Consider the following 22,196-nt stretch of genomic DNA (forward strand, 5'->3'; position numbering starts at 1 on the left):
GCGGCTCCGCGCCCCCTGCTCGCCCCTACTTACTTCCAACAAATCACTACAAGCCCGCGGAGCGATCGATAGCTCCGGACGACCGCGCTTGACCTGCCCGAGGGGAGGGGAGAGCGGGGGGGGGGCAGCCCCGGGCCCCTTTTTCTCCCCGCGGCGGATTTTGGGGCGCCCCGGCCCCGCCGCAGCCGAGCCCGGTGCGCGGCGGCGGAGCTCTGCGGAGGCTCCCGGCTGCCCCCTGCCCCTCTCCTGCCCCCCGTCCCACGGCTCTGCCTGCCCTAAAGCCACCCCCGGGCTCTGCACCCCTTCTCCGGGCTCGCACCGTCTCCCCGAGGAGGGGCCGGATCCTGCCGCCGTCGGGAGCTGGTTTTTTCCCCCTCCCGACGGCGCTGCCGCCCGCCCCCCCGGGCCACGGCTCGGCCAGCACCTCATCCATTTCCAGCCGCACCTCCGCCGCCCTGGGCCCTATTTGCGGCTCCACTTTCAGGGCTGCACCGGTGCAGACCCCCCCGCACCGCCACGGCCCCCCCCCCCCCCCCGGTGAGCCGCCGCCGCTTGGTGCCCCCAGCCCCGGGGGGCGCTCCCTGCTCTTGGCAGGGGGGCTCGTCCTCTTTTATTTTTTTATTATTTTTTCCCCAACATTCGAGGAAACGGTTCAAAACTGCCTGAAAAACACCCTCCCGAAATGCCCCCTCGGCTGGGGGAGGCAGGGCCGAGCCCCCCCAGCTCCCCCTGGTTTTGGGGTGCCCGCAGCCGCGCAGGGCGAGGCAGCGCAGCCCCGACGGGGCGGCCCGGCCCGGCTCGGCCCGGCCCCAGCTTTCTCCCGCGTTATTGCAGAGCCAGACCCTGCCGCCGAACAACAGATGCAGCCTCTAATGCAAATATTGCTATTTCCCTGCTGAATTAGCCTTGTCACTTAGCCCAGAAGCTGGCAGCGTTAAGCCAGCTTGCATTTTAATTTGGCCCTGAAGTTACTTATTTCATTATTGATCAAACATAATGCTGAATCAATGTTCATCTTGTTACCTGGGCCATTTCCATGTAATACAGTGATAGCACTGCCTGGAGTTACTCATTCCCATCCCAAAGTGACTTTACCATAAAATCAATGCTTGTTTGTTACTGATATAAGGCGGCATCCATGGGACGAAGAGCACATAAAGCGGTAACGCGCTCCAAAAGTTTGGACGGGATCCTTTGGCGAGCAAGGACTTTGATAGCGAAATGCATTTTATCGGCATCGGCATCGCGCTGCCCAGGCCGGTGGGACAGAAAATCTCCGGCTGCGAGATGATGGGCTTTGATAGCGGAGGTGTTGCCATTTGTAAACGTTACCTGCGAGCTAATGGGGAAATCGTTCCTAAAGCAGAGCATCATTACACGGCAGCTGTGGGCTGTAAGCTCTTCCGGGCAGGGACTGTTTGGGAAAAATAGTAATTAATACAATAGCAATTAATGATTGTGTCACAAGATTAGACTCCGCGCGGTGTTATCGTCAGTGCAGCTGCTGCTTCTTTTCTCTTCTCGTGTTTTCCCCTCCAGCTAATAACCCGAGTTACAAATTACACGAGGCTGTCCGCAGCCCCGCGTCTCCGAGCGGCGGCCGGAGAGCGTGGAAATACCCCGGCCGGGAATTACAGACATCTCCGGGCCGGGAATTACAGACATCCCCGGACCGCGGACCGAACAGATCCCCGGAGCGGGAACTAAATAAATAACCGGACAGGGAACCAAAGAAATAACCGGACCGGGAACCAAATACATCCCCGGACCGGGAACTAGAGCCCGGACCGGCACACAGCCCCGCTGCCGCCGCAGCCGCCCTGCCCGAGTTCTCCTCTCCCGTCCCCGGGTCCCTGCGGTCCCCCCCGCCTCACCCCGGGGCGGTGCCGCCGGGCCGGGGAGGGGGACGGCGGAGCCACCGTGCCGTCCCTATCCCGTCCCGTCCTGTCTCGTCCCATCCCCATCCCCGGGAGCCGTCGGGGGGACGCTGCCGGTGCCGGTGCGGGGGGCGCGGCAGCACCGTGCGGGGTCTGCCCGCACCCCGCGGAGCAGCAGGAGGGCAGCGACCTCCCTGGCAGCCCCTCGGGGAGCCCGGGGGAGCCCTCCCGGGCCGGGGGCAGGCGGCGCAAGAAGGCTGCGCCCTCCCTGCGGGCACCGGCGGGGAGGGCAAAGGGTGAGGGCACCCTGCGGCAGCCCGGGGGGGGGGCTTCGCCTCCGGCCCCCCCGCTCCGAGCATCCCCCGGCGGGGGTCGGCGAGCAACAGCCGCACCGCCACCGCCGGGGCACGGCAGCCGCTCGTTGCGCCGGGCTATGGAAAGTCTGAGCGGGTGCGTGAAATATATTGGCATAAAATTAGGGAATTGCGCTAGCAGATTATAAATCACCCAAACGGTCAAACCACAGATATGAATCACGAATTCCTGTAAAGATTAATGTTTCCTAAGATTCACAGCAATTATGCATTTTTTGGACAAAAGCCTTCTCCCAACCTCTCATTCCCGAGCGCTGTGATTTTATTTATTTATTTTTTTTTCTGAAGTCTTTCCAGGTTTCGGTGGGGTTTCTAATGAACGATTTACCAAAGGAAAGGTTTTATTAACACCTCTGAAAACTCCAAAGTTTAAAGGGAGGGAGGGAGGGAGCGGATAGGAAGTTAGGTAACACAATATACTGACCTACTGGCACCGGTCCGAACGCAAACCAGCAAAGCACCACAATGGTGGGAAAAACTCGGCGAAATGGAAGGGAAAAAGTACCTCCCGGGGGCCGGCTTTGCCCGAGTGGGGCCGGGGCTGCTTCCCAGAGCTGCCCCCGCAGGCTCCAGCAGCCCCGAATGGCCCTTTTACCTTGGCTTACCCCCTTGTGGCACACGGAGCGGGCTGAGGTGCCTAAAAGGGGAGGAAGAGGACAGGGCTGGAGCAGAAAGGGGACGTTATGGGGAGGAAATAGGCTGGCGGGAGGTGTGCGGGACTTCAGGTCTCTCAGGCACTATTTTTCCCTTCTCGCCTCTGTGCAGAACTGGAGATAATAGTTGGGGCTGCAGGTAACGGAGCCTGTTCTTATTCAATTTCCCTAAATGGCCTGGAGAGCACTTAAAAGCCCGGAGAGCTTCTGGCCAGCATTTTCTTATTAACTAATTTCACTTCGATCCTATTAAAGTGTATGCTTTATAACCTTCAAATGAACCTCTCTCTCCCTCTCCCTCCCTCCCCATCTTCCCTCTCTCTCCTCAAACAAAGCCATTACCTCCTAATGACAGGGCAGAGCAGTTGCAGTGCCTGCCCCGGCCTCCCTGCCGGCCTGCCGGCCCCCAGCCCGGCTCCGCGCCCCCCGAGCGCGCCGCGGCCCGGCGGAGGTGCGCTCCCGTCCGCTTTGGGGGAAATCTCCGCAGTAATGGCTTTTAAATGGATACATATATTTACCATTTCAAACGGGCTCCGCTGTTTCCTGGTAACGCTCACCACAAATGGTAATAATAAAAGATGAAGTATTTTTTCTCACCTTAGGTCATTAGATTTACAGACAAGGTACTAAATCATCTGAGCTCCCCAAACCTTTAAGGGAAGGCGCGCACGCACTCCCGTCCCCTTCTCCTCTCCTCCCCCTTCTCGAGAAACCTGCAAAGGGAACGGAGACAAAACAGTCGTCGAGTCTCGAGGAATGTCTCCCTTGAGCAGTTTACTACTTCTACTACTACTACCAATAAAAAAGTTGACGTTGGTTGCAGAGCGCAGACTGTCAGTGGCCTCTTCCCAAAGCCCTAACATGAAGGGTCATTAATTGTGTTTTCTTTCCAAATCATATGTCACTGCAATTAACAGATTCTGATCAAGAGACTCCTTTCAGATTGATTCCATATGTGATAAGGAATGTGCAGCTTGTTATCTATCTGTCGCCTTGGAATTATGGAAAAGCTTCAAACGTGTAATTTGAAGAGTCTTTTACCCGGCTCTTTGATCTTTCCCTCTATTTTCCTTAACTCTTTTTGCACCGCAGCCTCTCTTCCAATTCTACTTGTTTGCTGCCCCCCTCCCCGCCGCTCCCACCCGTGCCCGGCCGCGGGGGCTTCCCCCGGCCCCCTGGGAGCCCCCCCGGCCCCAGCCCCGCCGCTCGCAGCCCGCAGCCCTCCGGAGCCCGTCCCCGGGTCCCCTCCGTCTCGGTGCCCCGGGGAGCGGGGGCAGCGACACCCAGCGCCCGGAGCTGAGCCCCGGGGCCGGGCCGGGGGTTAGCGGGGTGGGGGGGACACGGCTGGGGCTGGTGCCGCAGCCCCGGAGCTGGCCCCGGCCTCGGGGAAGCCGCGCTCCGGGGCCGGTTTGAGCTCGGCGCCCGGCGGAGCGCTCCGGGAAGGGAGGGCGGCGAGGCCGGGGGGAGGGAGGGAGGGAAGGAGGGGAGGGAAGGAGGGGAGGCGGGCGGGGGTGTGTGTGTTTGGGGTAATAAATCAGGAGCCGCTCTCCCGGCTTTGACAGGTCCCGGCCAGAAGACACGTGTCTGTCCGGCCGAGGAGCGCTCCGCCGCCGCGGCTCCCCCCGGGGGCGGCCCCGCTCGCCCCCCGCCCCGCGGCCGTCGGGCCCCGCACGGCTCCTCCCGGCTCCTCCCGGCCTCCCCGGAGGACGAGCCGGCCCCGGCCTCCCCGCCGCGGCTCCTTTCGCTTCGAGCCCGGCACAGCGGCTCCCGCTCGGCTTCCCTCTCCCGGCCGCTCGCTCCCTGCCCCCCCCGCATCCAGCCCGGTCCTGGCCCCGGGACCCCCCCGCGGGCCGTGCCCGAGCCGTGCGGGACCATCCTCGCCGTGGACATCGCTCCGAGCACCCCCGGCCCGGTACGGCAGCGGGAGGACCGTCCGCTCCCCTCCCTCTCTCGCCCACCGTTTGCTGCTTTTTTTGCGCTTCTTCTCTCCCCTTTTGAACCTCTCGGCCGAGCCCCGTGTCTCCGCACGTTGCTGCTCCAGCCCATTCGCTCCGGCGACGTTTCCTGCCCGTTCCTTTCCCATTAATAACCCATCCCTCATCCTCGCCCTGACCTGCATCCAATCGCACCCATAAATTTCTCGCCTGCCGTGCCTCCCTCCCGGCTGGCCTCTGCTCCGTCTCTGCGGCGGGGCCCGCGCCCCACATCACCCCACAACACCCTAACATCACCCCACGACACCCTAACATCACCCCACGACACCCCACATCACCCCAAATCACCCCCCATCGCCCCGCATCCCCCCGCGCCCTGCCCGCCGCTCCGGCGGCTCCCCGGCAGGGTCGGGCTGCGATCGATCGCGCAGGGGATTCAAAACCTCTCCGGGTGACACCAGGCAGCGGGCGAGGAAACCAAACGCTCCTGCGAGCCGCTCAACGCCGTGGCACCGCCGGGCAGCCCCGAGCGGACGGGGCCGGGGCGTGCGGGGCCGCCGGTGTCCCCCAGCCCGCCGGGGGGGTCCTGAGCGCCGCCACTCCGCGGCGGGGGGCTCGCCCCATTGCCCACCTCGGCCCCTTTCCCCCCGGGAGGAGAGTTTTGGAAAGCTGCCGCCTGGCTCCGCCGAGCCCGTCACAGCGCCCGAGCCGAGCGAGCAGGGAAGTTGAAGCAAAATCAGGACGTGGTGCGGTCCCCGAAACGGGTTCGCTGCCCGTTTTCCTTTTGAATTAAAAAGAAATAAACATGTAACCGAATTTGGTGGTGTTATCTCCATTGCATTATGCTATCAAAACCCATTACGGGAGCAAGGTTGGCTAGAAGAAAATAAATTCCTCCAACCCAGACTTGTTTTTGCACTAGATTAGCAGATAAGAAATGCTATAAAGATGAACTTAATACGATTAGAGATGTTTCCTACAGATTTTCATATATTGATTCAGGGAATTTTAATTCTGGAGCTTGCTTTGCTATAATCCGCATTTATTACAAGCTGATATAGTTTTATTACGGCAAGCTATCAAGGTCGATTCCTTTAACTGCGTAATCTGACATGAATTTCATTTTTAAAGAAATGTAGTTATAAAAATCCATACTGTGGGCACAGTGGTTATATTGTACCTAAATCACATTCGAAAGGCAATAAATCCGCAGAGCGCTTCGGAGCAGAGGGGAACACGGCTAAACCGCCCTCCCAACTCCTCAAAGCCCTAAAAAAACTTTTTTAGGATTTAGTTTTAAAGGAACGCCGAGCTTTCCCCGGGACGGCTAGGCTCCCGCTCTCCACCAGCACAGCCCCCCAGGTCGCGGGAGCTTTTCCCCCTCGCCCCAGCCCCGGCCAGCCGCGCAGGGGCGGCTCGGGACACATCTGCGCCCTGCCGGGACGCGCTGCGCTCGCAGCAGCCTCGCAGCGCGGCATCGCCGGGCTGGGAGAGGCGGGGGGCGAGAGCGAAGGGTAATTTAAAATGCGTTGATCGTAAAAAAAAAAAAAAAAAAGAAAAAAAAAAGTTTATCCAGTAATTAAAACGTGGCCGGGCTCCCTCCCTATAGCTCCTCATAGCACCGCGCCGCTGCTCCCTTTGCAAATGTTGCACGTACCAGGTACTTCCTTCCAAACCTTGTAGTGCTTCAGAACAGAGGGAATAAGCAAAATGATCATAAATTTCCTAATTAGAGATTTCGCACCAAGACAAAAAGGTGTTAATGAGTTTAATTCCAGTGCCTGTCATTGTCCCTTTTTTCACACCACTTATTTACTAATGGCCCAGAGGGCTGCTCCCGTCTCTCCTTTGTTAAGATTTTAATTTGCCTTCTTTTCTGCCTTTGATGTAAAATTGTGACCTACAACTCTTTGAAGTCCCTTATTAGGAGGAAAATTAACTTAGCTTTTCCACTGTATCTGCTCACTGTTAGCCCAGACAAAATGTAGAGAACTCCTTAAAGATTCAGTACATTAGGAAAAATTTCAAGGTAGCCCCGGAAATGCAAATTTCTTTCAAAATCCGAGAGTCTTTAAATCTGTGCTAGGAGAGGTAACCCTCGCCAGCGCCGGGGGGGTTGGGGGGGCGATGCAGGAATATCTTAATAAAGGAAACAAAATGAGCCCGGGCAAGGGAAGGATGTAAATTGGAAAACCTGAAAAGGGGTGGGTGGTGGTGGGAAGAGCCTTTATTTTTAAATGTCACAACTTTTTCCTGTCCCTCTCGTGTGCCACTCACAGCTGACACCCTGGCTTCCCATGCTCCGGGGGAGGGGGGGGGGTTCACGAAAGAAATTATATCTAAATCTATCTCTATATAATTAGAATACCGCGAGGCAGGGTTAAACCTTTGTAAAACACACAACTGATTGGCGATTGCTAAAACGAGATTTGAAAGCAACTCAAATAAAAGATCGCGACGTCAGTAAACAGATTTAGGAAAAAAAAAAAAAAGAAGCCAGTGACAAACCCGGCGAGAGCGAGCTCTGGGCATGAGAGAGAGAGAGAGAGGCAGAGAGAGAGAGAGAGACTTAAAAGAAATAGGAGGGGCTTGCGAGAGACTAGAAATGTCAATCAGAGCCCGGAGTCCCAATAATCTCAGGCAATCTGTTAGGACCTGACCCGGGTCCACTCAGATCAATAGGAAAAGTGCGAGAAGAAAGAAGCGCTCGGCTCGCTTACCGCGGCGGCCGGAGCAGGAGGGACCCCGCGGCACCCCCGGCCGCCCCCCCGATGCCTGCCGGAGCCCGCGGCCGCCGCTGAAAGTGCGGCCGGGCGGCGAGGGCGAGCGCCGCGGCTCCCCGCTCCGCTGCTCCTTTCTCCCCTTTCTCTCCCTTTTTCCTTTCTTCCCCCCCTCCTCCTTCCCCCCCCCCTCCCCCCGCTGCCCCCCGCCATGGCTTTCCCCCAGCTGGGCTACCAGTACATCAGGCCCATTTACCCCGCCGAGCGCCCGGGGAGCGGCGGCGGCGGCGGCTCCCGGGGCGGCGCGGAGCTGGCCCCGTCCGGGCCCCTTTCCAACGTGCTCTCCTCCATGTACGGCTCGCCCTACGCCGCCGCCGCCGCCGCCCAGGGCTACGGAGCCTTCCTGCCCTACGCCGCCGAGCTGCCCATCTTCCCCCAGCTGGTAAGAAGCCCCCCCGGGGGCGTGGGGGGGGGGGGGGTGTCCCCGGGGTGCTGGGGGGGAAAGGGGAGCGCCGGGGATGCGCCCCCCGAAAATTCCGCGCTTAGGGTTTGACGGCTGCGGGGGGCTCCGGAGGGACCGCAGAGACCCGGGGGGGCCGCCGAGGGGGTGCCGAGCGGGGTGTCCCCCCCCAAAACCCCGACCCCAACCCCGACCCCAAGCCGGCGGCTCCGCGGTACGGAGGTAGCGGGGCCGATCCGGCGCGGTGCGCAGCGTGGGCGCCGCCTGAGCCCGGCCGCCCCTTCCCGTGTCGCTGCAGGGCGCCCAGTACGAGCTGAAGGAGAGCCCGGGGGTGCAGCACGCCGCCTTCCCCCCCCACCACCCCGCCTTCTACCCCTACGGACAGTACCAGTTCGGGGACCCGTCGAGGCCCAAGAACGCCACCCGGGAGAGCACCAGCACCCTCAAGGCCTGGCTCAACGAGCACCGCAAGAACCCCTACCCCACCAAGGGCGAGAAGATCATGCTGGCCATCATCACCAAGATGACCCTCACCCAGGTCTCCACCTGGTTCGCCAACGCGCGGCGGAGGCTCAAGAAGGAGAACAAGATGACCTGGGCCCCCCGCAGCAGGACCGACGAGGAGGGCAACTCCTACGGCAGCGACCACGAGGGGGAAGAGGACAAGAGGGAGGACGAGGAGGAGATCGACCTGGAGAACATCGACACCGAGAACATCGAGAGCACCAAGGACGAGCTGGAGGACGAGCTGCAGGACGCCGACCTCCTGCACTCCGACTCCAAGACGGACTCGGAGGGTTCCGAAGGCTTCGAGGACCTGCCCGCCCCCGACGAGCGCTACCTCGAGGCCGCCGACGGGGAGCCGCACCGCCTCCGCCACCACCACCTCCGCCACCACCACCACCACCACCACCACCACCACCACAAGTGCGAGCTCCCCGCCGCGCCCCCGCCGCCCGCGGGCCTGGAGCCCCTGCAGCCTGCCCTCCGGCCTCCCCTCCAGCCTCCGCCGCGCCTCCACTCGCCGCCGTCCTCCGCCTCGTCCTCCGCCGCCTCCTCCCCGACGGACGGCGCTTTGGCCGGCACCGTGCCCAAGCCCAAAATCTGGTCCCTGGCCGAGACGGCCACCAGCCCGGACAACCCCCGCAAGTCCCCCGGGGGGGGCTCCCCGCCGGCCGCCGCCCCCCAGCCGCTGCCTCTGCCCCCCCCGCCGCCCCCGCCGCACAGACTCGTCCCCTCCTGCCCCTTGGGCAAATTCCCCAACTGGACCAACCGCGCCTTCCCGAGCCACCACCACCACCACCACCACCCGCCCCCGGCCCCGCACCCCCTGGCCTTACTGAACACTCCCCACCTGCTGGGGCTGGGGGCCGCCCCCGCCGCCCCCCCGGGCGCCGCCGCTTTCCCGCGAGCCGCGGACCAGGCGCAGAGCGCGGAGCCCCCCGGAGCAGGTGACCGCTGAGCGGGGATGCGCGGGGGATGCGCGGATGCTGCGCGGGGGCTGCGCGGGGGCCGCGCGGAGCGGGCAGCGGGCGCCTGCCGCTGCCCCCCGCTCCCCTGCCGGCCGTCGGGGGGCTCCGCGGGGCTGCGGGGGGGCTCCACGGCGGCCCCGCGGGGGCTTCACGGCGGCCCGGGGCCGGCCCCGAGGTTTGCTCGCGGCTCGGAGCGTAATTTTTTAATTTTTTGCTCCCCCGCCCTTTTGACGGTCGGAGCTTTGTCGGGTTCGCCACGGTGAGAGCTGGAGGCTAGTGGCTGAATGCAGGGCTGGAGGGAGGGGGGGATAAATCGGGGGCTAAAAAGGAACGCTTTTTTTTTTTTTTCTTCTCTTTTTAGATCGATCTAGTGCCTTGGAAGTAGAGAAAAAGTTAATAAAGACAGCTTTCCAGCCAGTGCAGAGGCGGTAAGAGATTGCTTCCTCAGTCTCCTAAGGATATATGGAGGGAGTTATAAATGGTTAGCCCGGGTCTCCGCTTCTTTGGTGCCCTTTCAGGGCGGCTTCTTGTTCTTCCCCCGAGTGCGCGGTGGGTTGTTCCGATTTTTCCCTTTTTTTCCCTTTTTTTCTTTTTCTTTTCCGCTGTTCCTTCGGGCCTCTGCGGCTCCCCGGCGCGGAGCGGAGCCGCGCTGGGTTCGCGCAGCCCCGGCCAGGCACGGAGGGAGCGCGGCGAGAGGCGGCCGGGGGGCGAAGGTCGGCCCGGGGGGGCACAATAAGGCAGGGAAACGGCAGGGAAACGGCAGGTCCGAGAGGAGCGCAGGGAAATGGCAATTTCGAGAGAAACGCAGGGAAACGGCAAAGCCGAGAGCCGGCAGGAAAACTTCAGGGGCTGAGCCCCGCTGGCCGCAGCTCGGCGCAGCGCTCGCCGAAACCCATCGCGCTTCTCGGGAAGCCCCACGGGGGTTCAGAGCCAGGTCGATTGGCCGCGCCCCCCCCGAAAACTTTTCACATTTAGAAATCTATTTTTTAAAATAGCGTCAACGACAAAACTAGCGCTACTCGCCTTTAAAAACAGCGTGGCAGCCCAGCCTCTCTCGCAGTATTAAATACCTTTTTTTTCTGTGTCATTTTGTTTCTCCAGGCCCCAGAACCAGCTCGATGCCGCTATGGTTCTATCGGCGTTGTCATCATCATAGTTATTTTTTTTATTGTGGTTGTAATGATTGTAAAAAGAAATCTCTGTATAGTTACGACTTGTAAGCATGTCCGTATATTAAAACTAAAAGGGGGAAAAAAAAAACATGCAGAAAACCCCAACCCCGCTTCTGTACTATCATCGGGATTAGCTGAGTTTGTGAGGTTTTTTGGAAGTCCGGTGAGAACTAGGTGTTTCCATTTTTTTTTCGTTTGTTTGTTTTTGTACATACGGTTAAAAAAAAAAACAAAACCTGTACATACGTGTGAACCAAATTGTACAAGAAAGTATCTATTTTTGGCTAATAAATAAACCGTTGCCACTTTGCCTACACTCTCGCTTGCCGCCTCTGCGGTGCTTTTGCCCGAGGCTGCTGCGGGGCGGGCACCCCCCGGGCCGGGCCGAGCCGGGCCGGGCCGAGCCGGGCCGGGCAGAGCCGAGCCGGGCTGAGCCGAGCCGAGCCGAGCCCGGCCGCTCCCCGTGGCTCCAGCCTGGAGCCGCAGCTCCCCCTGGCGGGGGCGGCCGCCAGCGTTTGCCCCTTTCCCCCGAGCCCCCCGGCCGGGGGTTTTGTTGGCCCGTCCGACTCCACAGCTGGGTCCGGGGGGGGTTTGGGGTGCGTGCCCCCAGCCCTCCCCTCCGTCCGGCCCTGGGAATGGGGTAACGGCGGGGGTGGCAGATAAATAAATAAATACCTGGCGCTTTTCTCGGCTTGCTGCCGGAGCCGGCGGAGGGGGAGGGAGCCGGGAGCGAGGAAGCAGGAGTTAAAATGAAGTTAAAGTACAAACAGAAGCACATAGCTGACATGCTTCAAGTTTAGACAGTACAAGATATGCAAATGCGCGGGGCTGCGCAGTATTGACATTTTGAGGCCATAGTGATAGGAATGTATTATTTATAGGATCGGGTTGCGCTAGGCCGATAAACTACATTTTCAACCTAGGCGTTTGTAAGCGGTGATATTTATATATATATATATACGTTCACACTCCATAGCCGTGTGTCTGTGTGTCTGCTCGCCTTGTGTACGCGTTTCGAGGGCTGGCGGTTACCGTGCTCCCCGGCGGGCCGTGCGGTACAGCGGGGGACCCCCTCACGGATTTGCAGCCCCTGCTTTCCCCCCCCCCCCGTCCCCTTCCTTTTCACATACGTTCTGCCTGGCCCCGGCCAGCCCTGGAAACGGCGTTTGCCTCCTCGCAGCGCTGTCTTTCTGCCAGGAACTGTTCCCCTTCTTGCACTCCAACAGGCTCCCGAAACGAGGGGAAACTCTGTGGGTGGGTGGTTAGCAAACGGATTGTTTCTCATGTAAATTTTACCCAGTCTCTCTGCACTTTGTAGCCCTGCTTTTTCCTTAGCCAATTCTGGCTGAGAGGAGAAAAAAAAAAAAAAGATTAATGGCATGTAAAATGGGAGGGGTTGGGGGGAGAGAAAGCTAGAGGCGAATTTCCACATCCCCTTCCTCTGGACATCCTGGTGGGTTTTCCATAGAAACTTTCACACAGTGGCCAGACAGACGCTTAAAAGGGGATGGAAGAAAATAATGAGACCGCGATGGGAAAACAATCGCATCCCCAGCTTTCCACCTCCACTAAAGGCTGCTCTGCCTCGGCGGCACAGCCGCTCGGCTCCCCGGCCCCGCTGCCCCAGCTCGCGGGATGCTCGGGCGGCGGCGCTGGGCAGGGCGCCCCGTCGGCTTCTGGAAGTGCAAAGTCGGCTCCCCCGAGGGAGAGAGCAGCCTTCGTGCCTGCCCAGCTTCCCTAACGGGGAGAAAATTCCCATTAATTTTGTGAGGAAACGTTTTGTTATGCGTGTTTCAACAAAACATTAAAAATCCTGCTCCTATTTTTTTTTTTTTTTTAGAACTCACTCGCACAGCTTGACAGCCTCGCTGGAGCTGCAGCCAGGCCTGCCCGCCACAGCTCCGAGAGGCCTCCTGCTCCCTCCCTCTCTCTTGGCTGCTCTTTTCCTGTCTAATCAATTATCTCCCTAGCTAGTCCTTCTCAAAGGTGAGAGCTCATTATGCATATTCATAAATCACAGCTCCCAGCCCTGACACTGATTGATGTAATCATCTCCCGCTCGCTCCTTCCTGCGCTGGAGGAAGCGCGGCGAGGAGGAGGCAGGAGGAACGGGGGGCTTGGAGCTGTCGGCCCCCTTGTGCCGGGGCTCGCTGCCCGCTCCCGGCCCGGCCCAGGCCACGGAGAAGCCAGGAGAAAGCCTTGTGAGCCGAGACCTGGCCGAGAGGTGCCTCCAGCGGAGCTAGCTCTCACGCAGACGAAATTAGAGCAGCAAGGAAAGGATCCCCCCCGCTACACACGTACGGTTTTCACCACCAGGAATCAGAACGTGCATTAAAATAGCCACCCCCCCCCCCCCCCCCCCAAATCCTTCACATCAGCTTTTATTTTCCTTGGATAGTTAAAGCTGAAAAGACGTGCTCTGGTACGGATCCTTACCGCAAGTGTTTAGGCATTCGATATCGTAAACAGCTTTAACGTTATACCCGCGACTCTTCTCAGTAGCTGCGCTGTAGAAACGCAAAGAAAAAAGTTGCAAACGCTAAAAGTTACTGCTGCGAGGGCTGGAGGGCGAAAGGGCTCCTCCAGCTCAGCCCACCGGCTTTGGAGATAGGAGAGTGTATCTCATCCCCGAGCTGTTGCCCAAAGCGTGCTTGAGCACGGCAGCCCTCGAGATGCTGTGCAGATTGTGTGGTTTACCTGCACGGTTAATAGTTACACTCCTAAAATACCTCTTTTTATCACTTTGATCAGAACTATCAGCGTACTAAAGTAGTAATACAAAAATATATGCCCTGGAAATCATAACGAGATACAAATCAAAGGGAGTCCTAATCAAGTACTTTTGAGAGTGTTATCTTCCTTGTTAACAAATGGTAATAAGAAAATTAAGGCTTATAGCTTGCTTGCATTTTATCTAAGAGAACCAATAAAGATATCAGATGCTCTTTGTTTTATATGTTTGAATGTAAAGCGGAATAATGAAGAACATGTACCTTCTAAGGACGCGTTTGCTTCATGGCTATTAACCCTTTACAAGGCCAGTGAAACTTGGAATTTGCAGGAGGAGGAAGAGGCTGTGCTGCTCCCAGCTTTCTGTGACCAGCCTTTGCCGCAGTCGAGACAACATCTTTTTTTATTAAATGCTGAAATTGGAACAAAGCAACAATGGCTGCTTGCTAACTATGCATGTCCAACAGGCCTCTTTACTATTCAGCAAATGGAAGATATTAAACAACATTTTGCTTAAAGGTACACTGAGGCCATTTCCATTAGGACATGGTGTCATTCATTTATTCACATGTTAAGTGGATGTCCTTGTGGCTAATGAGTAATAATCAACAGTGACTCCACTTTATTCCTTTGCTCCCAGCAATGTTAAATACTCTGATGGAGTCTCTTTGCTGACACACTAGAGAATATGGTTAAAAAGTGCTAAAGGACATTTTCAGCGTAGAGCAGCCACATACACACATGCTGGAAATAGCACTTTTATTGCAGCCCATTCTATTAGGCTTTGTTCCTGGTTAAGGCACAGCACATGGAGAACGCTGATATTTATTTGAAGATAGTTTGTGCCTCAAGAGCGAAGAACTCTCTCGGTCTGAGGGGTGCTTGGCTATTGCTGGGAGACGAGCTCTTGTCCACCTGGTTTAGGAAAATCAAATGTACACTACAGTCCCTTCCCTGAGTTCTGTATAGGGCTTCACAGAGATGTGTAGTGGAGGAGTGATTTAGGACAAAACCTTTCCCACAAAATATCTGACTTTTTTTTTTTTATATATATATAAAATAAAGTAACTCTCCTACCAGCTAATTAATCCATTTTATTACATCAACCTCGGCAGCTAAGTAGGTTAATAAACTATATTAATATATATTTTTTCCTTTACATGATTGCTTACACTGGAGTCTACAGCTTAGTTGTCTCCCGTGTCAATGCCTAAAGTTTGAAAGGTATAAATGAATCATTCTTGGTCATGATTAAGCTTAAGTTAGAAATAAAATATGTCAATCAATCTGGTTGGAAATGTTCCTGCTGTCTAAGATGGTTATGCAAAACACTCTAAGGTGTATAGGCATGCTCAATTAGGTCAAGGGATCTGATGGCACTCCTACCCACAAATGTGTGTCACTTGGATTCCTCATTATTTTTAGCAGTGGTGAAAATGCATGTCAGTAGGCCAGCTAGCCAGGCTAGAATAAAATTACTTACTGGGAGCGCGTGAAAACGGGGTTTTAATACATTAATATTATACCTATTTTCAAGCAAAACAGTGGAAGAAAATACGTCTCTCTCTCTGCCTAGAAAATACATGACTCACTATTGAATTCCTCAGCCATCATTACTATAACTCACACTGGACTGTGCGGTACTCAAGACACCTTCGCAGTAAAATTTAAGTGCCTAAAAACATAGATGTAATGTGAAATTAGATACGAGGAGTAAAACATCAATTTGCTCTGTTATAGTCTAACTGGCTTCCAAGAGAGGTAAAGCACAAGCTTCACGAGGAGATTAGATCGTCCCTATTCCAAAATAATTTAATGAAAATGGGCACTGGAAATGGCTATCGAACAGCAGCGCTCGTGCCCAAGTTCTCAAATGGAGACTTCTGCAAGTGATTCCCAGAGAAGACAATGTCAGAAATTTATGCCTGATAGACAGGTTCCCTCTGGTGTACTAAATCAAACCCTAATGCTAATAGAAATGTTTTCATATAATTTCAGAAAAAAAAAAAAAAGGCCATGATGAGCAAGTTTTAGCACTCACGCCTGCTCTCCTGGCATCCGGCGTAGTCCCTGAGATTACCTGTGTGGCTAAGCGAGCAGGGCTAAATCGTCTGGTCTTACACTTCTCATACTGGCACTCCGAGGCACACCACAGAGACCCTGGGCACAAGGAAAGGGAAGAGAAACCAACTAGAAACACCACCGTGCTCCAGCCTCTTTCTGCCATGCAAAAAATAAACTAAATGCAGGAAACTGGCAAATTAAAAGAAAAACGTCGCTGCCAAAAGCCAGAGGCAGAACTGGTACTACAGGTAAGGCTGGGGTTCCTTATGCGTGACTCTTAAACGTGGTTTCAAGGATGGCAGTGTCCCTTTAAGAACAGCACCATGCAGCCAATATTTTCTTTACTGCCAATGAAATTAATATATTCACTTCGGGAAGAATTCCCATTCTTTTCTTAGGATATCAAAATGGAGCCATCATCAGTCAGTTAGTTAAATAGGAGAAGCTGGAGAGTAAGTAAATGGAAGAGCTTTCAAATGCAGGGCTAAAAATGCCCAATGAATGTGTAGGGGGCTTCAATAAAAAGATTTTGACTTGTGTTTTCACCCCTTTCCCACTTTACTCATTGTTTACTGACACTGCTATGGACACAGCATTCAGGCGCTGCCCGCCCAAGCCCTGGGATGTAAAAATGTCATCTCTATTGTGCTCCCGGCCCGGCTTTGATGCTGCCGCGGCCCTTTGTGCGCGCCTCTAAATCCCTTTATAAGGCTGTCCTGATTGTCCGTACTGCACATCGCCACAAAAGCTCGTCTTATTGAGAAAATAAAAAAGTCAGAGAGGGGCCAAATGACGGGAGATTGGGCCTTCGCTGTAAAAGGCCTACTATTCACATCCAGTGGGCAGGTTTCTCTCTAAGGAATCGCAAAGTTTGGATGGCGGCCGCACCAGCAAACCAGGGCTCCTACTGAAAAGGCAGCCCCCGTTTTAGGCACCTTCTTCTTTGGTTTTATCTAGAATTACTAGGATCGTTTTCATAAAGATCGGATTCTACCAAGAGCAAGTGTTAAATCCTAGAAGCCATTGTGGAGCCTGTTTTCCCTTTCCTGAAGGAAAACGACCATGTAGTACTTGTGCATGTTTCGTTTGGGACGTTCAGACGAACAGAGCGCAGGCAAATTCAAGGAATGCTGCAAACAGCACTTATCGTTAGAGCAAAACAAGGCACAAACACGTCCCACCTGCCCCCCAGGACCACACGGCTTTGGAGGGGAGAACCTGAGCCTGTGGATTTACGCTGTTGGTCCAGCAGCCCTCGTGCAGTTGTTCTCCTTCCTAATGCTATTCTGATTTGTCCTGAATGTTAGGGGGCAGAGGGAGACAAAGGCTGGATAAGGTCTTATTCTTTAGGCATGGGCTATCGGCATGGGAGGACGGTGATTTCATGGCTTTTGTTACCGAGGTTAGGGACCGAATTCTCTCACTGAATTAGAATGGTAACAAGTGGGACTGGGGATCTCTGGGGCTTTTGTAGTGCACTCATCTGAGAGATTGCGCTTTTCTCAGCCCTTCAGATTTATTTTGCCAAAGTTACAGGGCAATTATGGAAATGCGCCCTTTGAAGCTCGGCCGATTTCTCTTTATTTTCTCTCCCCCCCACCCCGCCCTGCCAAAGCAAAGCCTCCCTCGCCTTCTTTCTTCAGCCGGGCGGCCGTCGCTGACAGTGGGGATTCGAGCGGCGACTCCGCTATTCTTTTGAACAGCGAGAAAAACTTTTAATAAATATATGCTAAAAAACAGACTTTGAAGCTTTTTGGGAGGGAAGTGTAAAATAACAGTGAGGTAACGACCTCCTGGAAGAGGCTGTGTGTACGTGGCGTGCTGGAAGATGGGAGCCTTGCTATGAAAAGAGCCTCAGTGCAGCGGAGCGCGGCCGACAGCCGCAGCGTTTGGCCCCGCCATTGCCCTGCTGCCGCAGCACCGTGCTGTGCCGTGCCATGCTGTGCTGTGCCGTGCCATGCCGTGCCATGCGGCCCTCGGCAGGGCTCAGCTGCAGAGGGGCTGTGCTCCCTGCCCCTCGCGCCCCGCAGCCAGAGGCCCAGAGCAAACAGACCTGTACTTTCTCACCCTTGTACATTATTTATCGGCATCGTTCGGAATCTCAGTGCTGTGTGTGAACTAATAAGACATACTTTTCACTTTGCTTGATGGCCTAATGTTAAAGAAACGTGTCTGAAAACAGACGGTCAGACCCGGAGCAAGGCTGGCTGTGACCAGGCTGCTTTTTGCCCCGAAATTCAGTTCTGCATCTCTCAGTTGAGTCCATGATTGGTTTCTTTATTCGTAGCAGACTCCTTTGCTCCTGTAAGACACATTGTTTTTTTTTTTTTTTTTTCCTGGGCCACTCAACAAACTCTATGGGCCAGATTCAGACTTGATGTAAGTGGAAGAAGATGCTGTTGGTCTCCCTGAAGCTTATATACACCTAACACAGGGTCTGCACCTGGCCTGAAATGTGGACCTTCTTATCAGCAACAAAACATGGTAGGAATAGCAATATTTGTCTTGAGGTTTGTAACTGCGGTGCAGTATCCTTTTCTGCTCTCTACAGAGCTTATGAGGGATCCTAGGACCGCATCTACGGCAGCGTGGAGTACTGGTGTTTTCTGGATGTTAGAGCTTACCAATTTTGCAGCAGAAAGCTCTTCCTAATCAAGTATCTACTTGAAAGCATGGAAACACAGCTCAGACCTCTACACAAGTGTGCTCACAATAAATGAATACTAATAACCCCCTATCGCTTCCTTTTGCTTCTTTGAGCAGAGGAGTTGTTCCAATGGATTTCTCAGGACAGTTGCAGAAGGTCAAATGCTGCATCTATGGCATTCGGCACTCGTATAGAGGTCCCAGCAAGCAAATTTTATTGGAATGGGCTCAGTGGAGTTGCAGTTAGATACCACAGGAAGAGAACCAACATTTATCCTCTTCACCTTCCTCCCCTAATTCCCTTTCACACATCTATGCCTCTTTCCCAGCCTCACAAAGACCCTATGGATGCCCTCCTACTCCTTGCACATTTCCCCAGTATGTCATCACCTTGATTTTTTTGGAACTCACCCCACTGTTGGGAGCTACAAGGTCAGGGTAAAACCAGCAGCTGCGAAATTTGCCAGATCTGGATCCATCACCTGAAAGTCCTCCAGGAGCTCTGCACTACCTGATTCACTTCAAAGTGCAGCTGGGCATGGTGTGGTGCTCTCGTTTTGTTTGCAGTAAGGAGAGGAGGTCTTGGGGAATACAGATCTAGATTTAGGCCTCAGTACAAAACCTTCAAACAGATTCTGGGGCTGATATACTGCTCTATTCCAAGAACCTTCCTAGCCTAACAAAAGTTAAGCGAAGAAGAGGCAAGCATGCTAATAATCTTGAGAAGCTGTTCCATTTGTAAATGTAACAGGGTGGGGAGTTGCCTCCTCTGAGAAATGGTAATATTCCTACTGATATGCAGACACGCCTTCAGTCTACCACCAAGTACCTCAAAGACAAGTGCAACCCCTGTCTGCAGCAGAGTGCAGTTTCAGGTGTCCATGTTTCAGCTTGTAGCTATAAATAATTGCCACATGCAGCTCCCTGACATGGTGTGACATGGTGTGTGGGTTCCTCAGAGAGACTGGCTTTCTACTAGTTTAGGTTTATACCCCAATAATTAAAAAGACTTTGAATCTTACTTGCTAACACAGTTTGCCAAGCACAGAGTTCGCCAGCTTCCTCAGGTGAAGACCCTTGAGTGGTTGTGCTTCTCCTCTGCAGCAGCTCCAGCCCAGCAGTGGTTTTGGGGTGTGTGTTTCGTCGATCTGGCCTCAAGGCTGCAGAGACGTGATCACCATGACGAAGTCTGTACCTGCAAGCAAAGGTCACAGATTTGGAATACGTTAGATATTTAGATATTCCAGATGTCTGCTCTTACAAGGAATAATTCTGGCTCATCTGGGCTAAGTTTTAACCTCTGGGCCTTATGTTTACTCTGTAGTGCAAGCAAAACTGCAGGTCAGCATTGTGACAGTGTCTAGAAGGTTTGGAAATAGAAGGATAGCCATTATGAACAATAATTATAAACTCATTTATGGTACAAAAGATGGTATCTCCCTACTACTCGTACAAACGGACTTTAGGTGTAGGTCCCTACCATCTGCCTGTCAGTGGGAAGTGCCTATCTCATAAGGTTCTGACCTGGTTATCTCCTAACCCCGAGCAATTAATCACCAGCATTTAATACCAAGCAGCAGTGCACAGGAGCAGCTCATTCAAAATAATGTCTTCCACTTTTCTAAAACTATCAGACCTGTAGGTTTCCTCAGCGTGGAACCACTACTTTCCTTTGGAAGACAAACTGGCACACAACTAGCCTCCTTCTGAAGGCAACCCACCACTACCACCACTTCCATTCTCTTAAAAAAGTACAAAAAACAACCCAAGCCCATGAAAACCGAGCAGCTTGTGCAGAAAAGCCACCAAACACCAAGGTCTCGGTTACCAGTCGTGCTGCACACCCAGGTAGAGGAGTAGAGGAGTGCAGAAAGGGTCCCTCTTCGCCCTCCCCATGGTTATCATCATTGCCAGCGCCTGGGGGTGTGGGAGAGGGCAGTGAGAGAATGGATGGACCAGGAGCTGCAAGCGGGCAGGGCTGGGGACATCCCCCACTGCTTCAGTTTTAGGCAAGAGGAACGGCTTTGTCTTCAGTGGGCTGCACAAAGTTGGAGTAAGGTAGCGAAGGATCGGGCCCCATCGCCTCTTTGTAGTATTGGAATTTTGTTTTGAAGTGCAACAAAAATACAGGTGGCGGAGGAGATAATGCACTGTACCGTTCCTCTGGGACACTCGGGGAGATGCTAAAGAATTCCAAAATAGGGAGCGTGGGCTTTTCCTAGCATTGATCACAAACGTTAGTTCAAGAAAACACCCAGAAGTAGTAAATATGCAAATTTGTTATGAAAGGAGAACCTACAAGTACCTGCTACGTTAAAGAATTTTTTTAAGGATATTTGATCCTCATGCAGCATTTATCAGATTCTGGGTTTATTCTGGGCATTCAGTTTAAAAAAAAAGGGGAGGGGGATCCCTTTTAAACTTCTTTTCTTTCTCTGCTCCAGCACTTGTACGCGAGCTACCTCACTTCTGCTAAGATACGAGAAGTGTGTTTACAGTGTAATATAAATTTGGGCTGGAGAATACCAATTTCACATAAATTAGATGGCAGAGCACTGTTCCGCTATTTTGTTGTCTAAATTATATGGAAATTGGTCTTATGCAAGGAGTAAGTCCTCACAGAACAGGGCCCTTAGGCTTTTGGTTTAATTATCATAAGCTTCCATTTAATTAAACTTATTAAATGGTTTGGTGTAAGAGCAGACTATCATTTTGCAGAAGCTTTCTGGAAGAGAAAAAAATATTTACGTCCTAGCTGCTTGGGGATGAAATAAAACTTCTCTTTAGAGATGTTTCCTTAGGTATAGGGGTGAGGGTCACCCTTGCCATGCTCCCCAGCAGTGCAGTAGCAGGGTGCCTTCAGACTTCGGGTGCCCAGAGGTATTTCAGCCTCTTCTTTCCTACAGCGAAAGTAAATTCAGATTTTTCTTGCAGCTGGTATGTCAGTTTACGGGCTAGAAATTATAGGACAAAATCAATACAAGGAGAATTAGATGTGAACCAACCGTACATACCTGGAAACTGAAAGAAGGTCCTAAACCATCAGAATAAGGATGTTCTCTGACAGTAAAACATGCCCAAAACTACTAAACCCAAATAACCCCAAAACAAAAAGCCACCAACCCCAAACAAGTCCATACGTGCTTTCAGATCAGCTTGATAAGTGTTGGGCATTACAAGACACAAAGCCTGCATTAACAGGAGACGGGGCTCAATGCCACAAGAAGCCTCCTCCAGCCTTTTGTTCGTAGTCAACCCCTTCCGCAACAGTATGGAGCTAACAGGCTTCAGCCCAAATGCACTGGCCACCTTCATACACAGCTCTTGTCCACGCTGTGCATCAGTTCAACCAGAAAAGACCTCATCTGAGACTTACATCTTATAAAAACCCTCCTTTGGATGAATTTGACTCTTGGTGACTTCCTACAGAACCCCGTAGGGGCCAAGCCCACAGCACACTCACTGACTTTGCCAACTTTACAGAATAAGCACCTCTTATTTTATTCTGCAAGACAACAACTCTGTCTGGGTTGCAAAGCTGTCTTATTGATACTATTAAAGGAAATTCAATGTTGTGGAAGAGCGCTATGTCTCAGTGCTTGTGGTACTGGGTACTGACTCCTTTAAAAAAGGATAATTAGAAGAATAATTAGCTGAACACATGAAATTGAGATGCTTCTTCAGGGACACGCGAGAAGCTCATTAATAAGAGGACTGAGGGCCAGTGTGTGTCAGGGACCTAATAAATATATTTAAGGACAAATAGGTAGAAAAAGAAAGTACACATTACTAATGTTGATAGAAAGCCTTAACTGCCTAATGAATTTCAGAAATTGGTTGAGAATAGTTAATCTGTGTGATAACATGACCCTCGGGGTTAGTTAGATCTGTGAATTCTTATCCCCCCCAGGGACTTAGCAAGTTTCCAGAGATTCACATCAAATTCATACAAGGAAAAGGCATTCACAGTTGGGAGATTTCATGCAGGTTTTGCTTCTGAATGCTCATGTTACACAAAACCCGATATTCCGAGATAATAGACAGAGCAAAACTCAGCACTAGCCCCACTGTTAATTACAATTTTCACTTTCTAA

The 22,196-nt window shown here is 53.6% G+C and overlaps 2 protein-coding genes across 4 annotated transcripts in view; one reads left to right on the forward strand and one right to left on the reverse strand.

Annotated features, from left to right (window-relative positions):
* Positions 1–22,196, reverse strand: part of LOC308176823 (uncharacterized protein) — a 239,563-nt gene that overhangs the window by 132,974 nt on the left and 84,393 nt on the right. For 2 of the 3 annotated variants that reach the window (XM_080553082.1, XM_080553083.1), the window contains exon 3: positions 19,125–19,297. In XM_080553082.1, coding sequence (XP_080409208.1) covers positions 19,125–19,297 — 173 coding nt within the window. Of the gene's footprint in view, positions 1–1,332; positions 1,775–19,124; positions 19,298–22,196 lie in introns of those variants that run through there. The other variant, XR_013938648.1, reaches the window with a different exon arrangement.
* On the forward strand, positions 7,429–10,978 carry IRX3 (iroquois homeobox 3). Its single transcript, XM_080553065.1, has 4 exons — positions 7,429–8,000; positions 8,317–9,469; positions 9,852–9,918; positions 10,592–10,978. The coding sequence occupies exons 1-4, from the start codon at positions 7,770–7,772 to the stop codon at positions 10,644–10,646; spliced, it is 1,506 nt and encodes a 501-aa protein (XP_080409191.1). The 5' UTR covers positions 7,429–7,769; the 3' UTR covers positions 10,647–10,978.

Source organism: Anser brachyrhynchus, assembly GCF_964034855.1.
Source record: "Anser brachyrhynchus genome assembly, chromosome: 12".
Taxonomy (NCBI): Eukaryota; Metazoa; Chordata; class Aves; order Anseriformes; family Anatidae; genus Anser; species Anser brachyrhynchus.